This window comes from Calonectris borealis, chromosome 16 (assembly GCF_964195595.1).
Source record: "Calonectris borealis chromosome 16, bCalBor7.hap1.2, whole genome shotgun sequence".
Lineage (NCBI taxonomy): Eukaryota > Metazoa > Chordata > Aves > Procellariiformes > Procellariidae > Calonectris > Calonectris borealis.
The window spans coordinates 6,114,449-6,124,682 of NC_134327.1; the positions used below are offsets into that span (position 1 = coordinate 6,114,449).

Consider the following 10,234-nt stretch of genomic DNA (forward strand, 5'->3'; position numbering starts at 1 on the left):
ATCAGAACTATTATCATTGAAATATTGAATTCAAACTATTTTAGATGAAGGTATTGAAACACTATAAAGCATTCACCAAGGCTACTGCACACTGCGTGTATGAGTTTTGCTAAGTGACCAACTTATGCAACTAAAAAGAAGTAGGGCCATCATTCATGTAAAATCCAGTAATACTTATGAAGACAATTTAGCTCTTTCACAAGACTCATTCCACAGAGAAAGCAGCAGACTCAGGTGCAATCAGCAATATAAATGGACAAAATTCTGCTCCATCAACTTCCAAGCCCAGTATGATTCTTTCATGTTAATATTCTAGTATTAGTAACTAAAAATACCTTGATGATTATACTTGTAAAAAGAACAGATTAAAGAATATGCCAAAATGATGATTTGAAACATGCCAATCCTCAAACCAACACCAAGAGCTTTTCACTCACTGGGAAACTTTCCATGTCTTCATACTCTGTTAGCACACTGTTCTTGAGAAATCATACAGTTTAAATAGAAGCTTACCATATTTGAAAAACATGCTATCCTGTTCACGTGCAGCTTCTCTAAAATATCATCAGAAACATGGATTTCTTCAGAATTAGCATAATCAGCTATATTTATAGCTTCTGTATAGTGACTCAGTGAACCTCTCCAATCACCTTCTCGATAGACATCATTCCCTTCATTAAAAAGATTTCTAACAAGCTCTCGTATAAATAACTGGAACAAAGAAAAGAAACACTCATCAACAGCAGTATTTGTTGTTTATCTTCCATATTTCCAAATACATTTTTAAATAGAAAATTTATGCTTGTAACTTCACAGAATCAAAATGAAATGCAAAACTTTTGTCTATATTAGTATTTTTTTCTAACATTTTTCCAAGACAACCTCTAATATTCAACTCTACAATACATGTAAATAAAAGAGAGGCTGAACTACTGATAAAAGAATTACTTTGTATAAGTAAGTTAAAAAAGACATATATATATATGTTCCCTACATTTTTTTAGCAAGCAGCAGCCATAGCAACTGGCAAACCAGTAGTACACAAAGGCTGCTTTTGCAGAGCAAAAGACTTTTTAATCTAAAATGTGAACAATTGCATTTTTATCTAATATCTTCTCAAACCCAATGAAACCACCTACGACTGGATAAAAATGCTAAAAAGATGAGTCTGAAAATAAAAGTCAAAAATTATGCAAAGTAACAACATGCACAGAAACAAAGTATGTTATGAAGATTTATGTGACTGAGGTCCTTTTATCTCACTTCTGCTGTGCTACTCTAAACTTTACTAGAATAGCACATTGTTTTATCCAATGAATGCCCCAAATTCATCCCTAACATCAGTAGAGAAAGAGTTAATCTGAACTGCTATATGAGTGAATTCCGGGCATCCAAATATCTGAATATCTGTATCACGACGTAAGTAGTCCTCCACTTCCAATAGAGACATTATAAATTACCAGTCATACTACACCATTACTTAAATAATGATTAAAAACAAGAATAAATATAATAAGATAGGCCCATGTTAAAAACCATTCTGGAAATGAAGAAGTAATTTCATTACCTCATATTGTTCTTGCGTCCCTGGATAGGGCAAAGTAGATCTAGAAAAAGAAATTACAAAATTTACTTATTATACATATTGCTTAAAAGATGATCACATTGGAGAATACCAGTTCTTACTAAAAGCAGTCTTGCTTGCTGCAACAGGCAAATCTCTAAATATTGTCTATTGCCTGCACTGAACAAGGCGGGAGTGCTGTAGATTAGTTTTGATTAAACAACTGTGTTTTCTTATTATTAATGACTCATTTTGTTGAAGATGTCTGATCTAGTTGAAGATGCCTCTGCCTGCGGCAGAACGGTTGGACTAGATGACCTTTAAAGGTCCCTTCCAATCCAAACTATTCTATGATTTTCATTTGAAGTTACATAGCCAGTCTTAACTCTGCTGTTCAAAATGTATTAAGGTTTTGAATGCCTTGAGTTTAAAACCTCAATGTTGTTTGTTTAAAAACAATTTCCTTCCTCTCCTCCACTGTGCAGAAACAGACTACACATGAGGAGAACTGCAATCTTCTTGTAAGTATTATAAAATGACAAATTATCTGTCAAAAGAAAACATCAATTTTAATTAAGTCATACCAATGACACTACAGGAATTTTAAGAGTTCTTCCATATGACACACAACAGAGATTTTCTATAGCACAGAACAGAGCTATTTACTTCTTACTTTTCAGGAAGAAAAATAGGAACCCTTTCCCTCCCTATATAGGTTATCTGAGAATCTGTTTCTACATAATTTTTAAAAGGGAAGTTTTCTTTTTCTTTTTTTTTTTTCTTTAAAGAATGCCTTATGCAAGCAGTGAACTAGTGTGAAATTTCACAATGATTTTAAGCTAGCCAGGATGTTCTAGAGAAGAATTTGGCATTGATCCAAACGAAAATTAACTAGTAAGACGATTTTTTACTAGGTTAAATTTTAGCTCCAAAGAGCTGAAACACTTAGGTAGTGGTGAGCAAACCCATCCTTTTCAGTAGCAACCTAGTCTTACGTGTAGCGGTCCATAAGTATAAGGTGGATTTTCATGCTATCGACGTTTTCCACCCACCAAAAAAATTCAATGCTGCAAAGGTAGAAAAGGAATACTCTCCCACCTTCAATCTGCTCTGTTTGGGAACAAAGAGGGGTTCTGTCTTTTCTTTAAGACTGCTCTCCATTTCCATGTCCATGTTAGCAAATATTCTGAGGAGAAACACAGGTCCTCCTTCTTCCTCCGTTGGTGCTATATTAAAAGGACTTTCCCAGAGCTCTCCATCTCATATATATACACGTGTAAGCATACAAGAATAAAACCACAAAATCATACTCTATAAACTGGAGTCCTTTCTTAATGTCCTGTTGTCTAGTGCTTCTCTCTTCCGACACATTGGACATGTTATCCTGAACATCCACTTTTCGGATATGCCACTCCTCAAAAAGGAAGAAAGACAAATAGCTGTTAATATATAGCAGTTTGCGTTTGGACCAGAAGGATCCAATCTCACATCAACACTAAGTCCATCATACAAAGATGACACTGTACCACAGCTTCAGAGAACACACTCTGAAGAAACTTCAAATACTGCAGTACTCAGCGATACAGGTAGAAGCCCCAGGTCTGTCAGTGCCGTTATACAACACTTCTACAGAAAACCTTTCTTCCAATTTCTACTTTATCTTTGGTTTTCCACTTATTTATTCTAGATCATGCAGAGTCATGTTAGTGAAAATAAACCAAACTACAAGCACAGCTTGCATGCATTACTGCTAAACCAAGCTAAGGTTCCACATTTTCCCCCTTTAATAGCTTTATACTTCTTTTTATTTGTTTGTTGAAGTAGAAATAAACTCAAGACCCTGCTATATTTATTAATAAAACTCAAACTGATTAGAAAACTACCATTAAGTCTCATTCTAGCGTCTCTCATCATCACTCAACTACTAAGGTGTAATTAGAAGCAAAATACTACTGCTTTAATAATATCTACCAGTTGACCAAAGTGAAAATCTTGGAAACTTTACCAGTAGCAAAGACTACCTACTTCATTTGAAAAACTGAATTACTTTCATGTAATTCCACATCATCAACTTGACATTTAAATCCAAAATAGTCTGAATCAGTGATTTTTTTTTCTTCATGTCTTTCATTTACTGGATTTACAAATATTCAAGTTAAATAGGCTAAAACAATCTGTATAACCTTAAGATAAGGCTATTTAAAGTATTGTTTCACAGCTGCATGCAGTTGTGACTAACTGCAATATAAGAACACAACTTATATTTACAAAAAAGATTAGTAGGACAAAGTTTTATTCTGAAAATACTGAAATTCAGAAAAAGGCTTTTAGCTTGAGGAAATACATATTTTTTGTGAAGAAAATTACTTTTTGTAGGAATTCATAGTTAAAAAAAAAAAGGAACTGCATGCAGTACATTTCTGTTAGTCTTGAAACTAAGCTAAAAAAAGCCAGCATTTTGTGCCATGTTACCATTTCACATCAATGACTGACGAATAAAAACAAAGTAAAATAAAAAACAAAATAACCCCCAGCAAACTCAGCAAAATCCCAACTGAGAATAGAAACCAGCTGGAGAAGATACACTGCTTTCTCCGAATGATTTGGAATAATGAAACAATCTGAAGAGCTTTCAGCTCTAATAATGCTCAAAAACCTTTCCAAAGCATCCTAAACGAACCAATGAAGTCTACACCATTTCAAATCACTAAGAGTTAGCCCTATTGAGACACATTCCTAAAACGAGCATAAGAAACTGAGCAGTTTTCTTAAGGTCACTAAGCAAATTTAATGGCAACACTCCAAGGTCCCCATTTCACCTCATTTCCTACTGTAACCTCTAATATCAGCAAGCTTTAAAAAAAAAAAAAAAAAAAAAGAATTAGTCTGTAGATAAATATCATGGACAGCTACAATAGTTCACTGACATGAATTGTTCAGATGTTGCTTGTTTAGGTATACAAATAGCACGCAGTAATCTATTCTCCAGAGAGGAAATAACCATGAACACCTTTTGTAACTGTTTTCATGTTATTTTATGTATCGTCTTTTCTTCCACAAGTTAGTAATACATACTGTGCTTTTGGCATATATATGAAGGACTTTTATTACAAGACAAATGTTTTAATGAATAACAATAGCATATCTATGAAGAAATCGAAATATAAATGCCAAAAGGAAATTTATTGGGAATCTGAATATTTTTTATTTACTCATTCATTGTTTAGGTTTTAGAATTCAAATGAGGGCTAGTAAGAGTAAGAAATTCTCTCACGCACCAAAGACAGCAGCAATACCAGCATATACTTTCCCACAAGAATAAGTAAGCTATGTAAAACATATTTTAGTCCCTTGAATTAACAACTGACAAAGTAATACCCTGCCAACACAAGAGTCTTCATATGTCAAGATCTGGGCAAGTACTAAGATCAGCTTCACTCTACTAATTTTAATCAACCCCAATACTCCACACCAACAACTTGCAAAGAGATGAAAAACGTCCAACATAGTAACAATTGCATTTATTTATCGTCTCTAGCATGAATATTAATAAATGATATATTGAAACTTGAGGATGTGCAGATCCAAATTCTCTGTAACAATAGAGTTAATGGAAATGTTACAAACTGGCGTCACAGACAAGAGAATAGCTAGCAAGTGATGAACATATGCGAGTGGTGTAATTTATTATTCAAAGCAGTTTTCTATTTTTTTCCTACTTACTCATCTGCATCCATAAGAAGTTCAGGCAAAAATGAGCTTTCCTTAACATATTTTGACAGTCACATTGCCCCAATATTTGATGATTTTGCAGAGGATTTAAAATTGTTTCAGATAGCACCTCTAACAGCATCTCTCCAATCCAAATTATTCTTAGATCCTCTTGAGCAACCAGAAACACATTAGACTCATACAAGGCAAATAACAATCATGTTTTGACTTCTAATGTCATCCATCCACTTTCAAAGTTTAAAAAACCCCACCTATTTAGCAACAGCTTTTCTCCTCCATCTGCAGGGACAGAATTTAAAACAAATATACATATGTACATATATTTTAAAAGTTAAAATGTTGCTTTGTTGCTTTTCACAATTACTAGAAAAGCAAAGCCTACTGTTGCTTTACTCTTTGTACAATTCACTGAAAGAGACAAGCTAAAGGAAAGGAAAGGAAAAAAAATAGTATGGGATCTGGGGAAAAAAAAAGCAGACTAATGTATCAGTAATTAAGGTCATAGGCAGAACTGATTGTTGCATTAAATGTTATATTTCTACAACTGCTGCTACATGACCAATACAAGTTCGATTTACTAAATCTAGTAAAGCAAAAAAAAAGCTACCTAAACCCAAACAAGTTAAAGAACAATTTATACTGTTTTATCTTTATCACAGGCTTCAACTCATCATGTTTCACAAAAGCCGAAGCCAAGTGACATAAACTACACTGCCAGTAACCAATGTCACCTTTTCTGATAGATGCTGGTCCAGTTATACAAACAGGAGATATGGAGGAAAACAAGTTTGTGCCAGCTGTGGCAGACAGGAATACCTAGGCTTTTCTCTTATACAAAGCCACTTACGCATCTTACTGGTTATTTGCTTTCCTTCCAGCACAGGGCAAGACAATTTTCTTGTTTTCTACATTTTGGCACTTCTGAGGCATTCATGGTAAGTTTTAAAGGACATTCACAATATTTAGGATATGCCTGGGACAATCCTTCAGTCACAAGGGCTTTGAACACAACAATTGCTAGACTCTCCGGCAAAGCAAAATTGATCTTTGGAATGCAAGTCAATAAATTCATACAGAACGCAGACAATTGAGTTTTTCTGTAAAAGGAATACAGGCCTCGGTTATTCTGAAAAGGAAGGTCACACTGCTTAAAACTTTGGACAGTCTAGCCTTTCCATTTCTAAATTGCAAATCCAGGGAGCAAGTATTTACAGTTTGCCATGCACACAAGTTGCCCCAGTTGAAAATTCAATCCCAAAAGATAAGGAACTGGGCAGGACTAATCCTTTCTCCTGCTGCATACAGTTGTGCAGACAGCTTAATTAGAGATGAATGGAAAAATATAGCAAAAATGCATACATTTTTGGGGGACCAGAACTACTACCACTGGGAATTAATGACCTTCAGCTGACCAGGTAATTCTGTTACTGTTCATTATTGATATTAATGGTTCCAGCTATTATGAATACTTCAAATAAGCATTCTCTGCACCTTCAGGCCTAAATGCTGAAAACAACTGGAAGTCAGTGGTCCTCACTGCACTTCCTTCTGCACAGAGCTGAAACTTAAAAACTAAGTGCAGTGTATAGATGTGTTCTTTTAAGACACAGAAGCATATCCTCTTGCCATGCATCACTGAGTACACTATTAATGCAATTACTGGGTTACAGGAATCTCAAATTAGATCTTTGTACAGTACAAAGCACATTGAAAATTTTATCATGATTCCTGCTGATAGATCTCTACCAGCTTCAATTGTTCAGCTGAATTATGAACCCTGACTGGGGTGCAAGTCTAGTGAAAAATCACACTGAGCAAAGAGACCCCCTTTTGTTTTCTAGCATCAGCTTTCTCCCCCTCTTTATGACACATGCAGGAAAGAAGGTAACAAGCTCAAAATATTAAATCAGCTCAGTCAGAAATTAACCCATCATCTACACCATCATATGTCAAAACTTTGATCAGCAATCAGAAGTTGTGAAACCAGAAGTCTGTGTATAAAAAGAAAACATGAACAGTTCACCAATGTTTCCACATCGGAAAACTGTACTCCAGGAGTTACACCCTGGGTCCTAGAATAAAGGGAATACTGAAAAGAGAACAGGGAAGACTGAAACAGAACAGTAGGAGTGAATATACAGCAGGCAGTATAAATCCCTTTGGCCTGTAAGAAGCGAAAGCCTATCTCTCCTGCTACCTCCTGTACCACTAACAGCAGCAACAAGCATAATGTGTTCAGGCATCTGGATCCAAAAAGTTATATACATACAATTCCCACTCCAGGGGCACAAGAAAGCAGGCCCCTACCTCAACAGAGACAAGTGAGAAAAGGAAATGGCACACATGCAGCTATACCCTAACTGCTTCCTAGAGAGATGGCACCGACAAAAACATCTCCATTACCCGCAGTTCCAAGCCAGCCAAGAATCAAACTGGACACCAAGCACCTGCCCAACATAGAATAGCCTGACCCAAAGCAGACTTCTCAAAGCAACTTTATTGCTCATCCTAACCATATGACAGTTTAAATGAATAATTACAGATAATAAACTACAGTGCAAATTAAAACGTGCCTTACAGAGATTATAAACTGTTCAACAGACTTGGACTGGCATCAAGATGAGGAAGGGAAAATAGAAATCTTAACACAAAACCTTTTTAGAAATATCTTTCTCAGATAGCAAAGGCACAAAAGATTTAATATTCATGCTCATGCATCACTGGGCCGTTACATAAGACATTTCAAACATGAAACATGCTGGGGGGGGAAACAGGGAAAACAGTACATGACGCACATTTCAATAGTTTTGAGTTAATTCCTCTGCTTAATGTAATACTTCTGGTCACAATCACACAATTCTGTTATGTCAGCTGAAAAAGCCACTTAATAACACAAGACATAACTCTGTTTCAGTTTTCATTTCTTCAAAGAGAAACAAACAAAATGAAATAGCCAAATAAAACAAATGAAACGGAATATACAGCAACAGTTAAACACCTATTCATTCCACATTCTTTATTTACATTAAGTATTTAGATGCACCTCCTCCCACTCGTTCCCTACTCACAAAATAATAAGATACTGTTCAAGGTTTGTTTTCTATTTTCATAGCTTTCCTAGACTTTTTTAAATCCATGAAAGAAACAGGAGAGAACAAAGACGCTTTGTCAAGTCGCTTCATTTCCAGGGAAATTAAGGAGTGGGGCTGGAAGACTTTGGTTTATGGTTCCCTTAGACACTTCGGTAAAGAACAGATGCAAAATTCAAGCTGAAGAACGAGCATCTTATCAATAAATCCAGATTTATCAACAGAATTTACACCAAGATAAGCTTTGGTAATCGATTTTGATGACTGCAATTGACAGTCTTTGGGTTGTGTTTTTTTTTGTTTTCACTTCCTGTAATACAGTTATGCCTGTCTGTAACAAAACGGTAACGGCGGTGCCCAACCGAGAACACCGCCTCAACAAATTAACGAAACGCAAAACGGGCATTGATTTTCCCTTTAGTTGGAGGAACGAGAGCACGAGTCACGGCGCGCACTTCTTAGCGCAGACAGCCCGAAAAACTCGCGAAACGCGACCGCGGCACAGGGCAGACGCGTCCCGCTCCCGGCCCCGGCCGCTGTCAGCGCTTCGCTCTCCGCTTTGCCTGTCAAACGCCAGGGTTCGTTCCAGTCACGAAGCAACAGGAGAGCTCTTAAAACGCCCGTTCTCCTGGAGGGCGGCCGCGGCAAACCCGCCAGCCCCGCCGAGCGCACCCGCCGGGCCCGGGTCAGGCCGGGACTGAGCGGGCCCCCCACGCGCCGTCGCCACCCTGAGACCCCGGCGCCGCCACACGCGCCGCGCCGGACCGGGCCCGCCTGCCCCCGCCTTTGTTCGCGCCAACCGGGTCCCGATCGCCGACGCAAAGCCCTCTCCAGGGGCGCCCGCCGCCCGGCCCGGCCAACTTCTCCAAGAGAACCGACAACGGCCGTAACCGACCGCGCCCGTCGCCCCCCGCGCCGGGGAGGCACAAGCGGCGGGAGGGTCGCTCCGCTCCCCCGGGAGGGGCGAGACGGCGGACCCCGCGGCTGACCCCGCGGCGGAAGGGCGGGGCCCCACCCTCGGCCGGGGAGCGGCTGGCCCCCGCGGCGCGGGGAGGGGCGGCGGCGGCGGCTCCCCCCGCCGGCCCGCCGAACGGGGCGGAAAGGGAGCGGGCCGGCCAGGCGGCGCCGCCCGCGCCTGGGCGCCCCCTCCTCAGGCGGAGGGGCCCCGCCGCGGGCGGAGGAAGCGGAGCGCGGTCCCTCCCCTGCCCCCGCCGCGCGGCCCCTACCTGCTCCTCAGGCCCGCGGGAGCGCAGCGCCGCGGAAGGCGGAGCCAGCGAGCCGGGCGCGCGACAGCGGCGGCGACAACGACGACAACGGCACCGCCTCCCTCGCTCCGCCCTCAGCAGCGCCGCCGCTGCCGCCCGCTCCCGAGCGCGCCCTCTGCTGCTGGGAGGTCGCGACCACAGCCTACGGGCGGCCTGACTCGATTGGCCGGAGCGCTAGCACTGCGGGCTTTCCCATTGGCTCGTCACCCTTGTTTTGAAAACCAGCACTTCTGATTGGTGGCGACTGTGAAACGCTTTGCTGCTGATTGGCTAGCTGCCTACCCCTCCCCCCCCTTTTTCCTTTCAGCGGGCTGCAGAGCGTAGCCCGCCCCTAGGCCTCGCCATCCCCCTGTGCGAGCTGTGGCGTGTGACTGGTGGAACAGGCAACGTCCGCGCCACGAATAAGCCCGTCAGCTGCCATCGCCCGGAGACACCGCCCCGGCCAGCCTGACGCTGCGGACCTTTAAGTCTCCCATTGGTTCTCCCGGAAGCAGCCTGACGTGGGCAGCCTGCTCGCGGCGCCCCATGGGAGTCCTCGAGCCCAGTGACGTCACCTTCCTCCTTCCGCTCCGGCGCGGGGGCAC

General features: G+C 40.8%; 1 protein-coding gene across 2 annotated transcripts in view; it reads right to left on the bottom strand.

Annotated features, from left to right (window-relative positions):
* The window catches only part of ZC3H7A (zinc finger CCCH-type containing 7A), a 30,972-nt gene extending 20,747 nt beyond the window's left edge, over window positions 1–10,225 (bottom strand). The window contains exons 1-4 of one of the 2 annotated variants that reach the window (XR_012676089.1): window positions 9,612–10,225; window positions 2,875–2,978; window positions 1,568–1,607; window positions 514–711 (exon numbers count right to left, since the gene is read on the bottom strand). Coding sequence is in view for 1 of the 2 variants with exons in the window: in XM_075165000.1 (XP_075021101.1) it covers window positions 514–711; window positions 1,568–1,607; window positions 2,875–2,942 (306 nt within the window). In the remaining variant the exon portion in view is untranslated. The remainder of the gene's footprint in view (window positions 1–513; window positions 712–1,567; window positions 1,608–2,874; window positions 2,979–9,611) is intronic. The other variant, XM_075165000.1, reaches the window with a different exon arrangement.
* Between the last annotated feature and the right edge of the window lie 9 nt (window positions 10,226–10,234).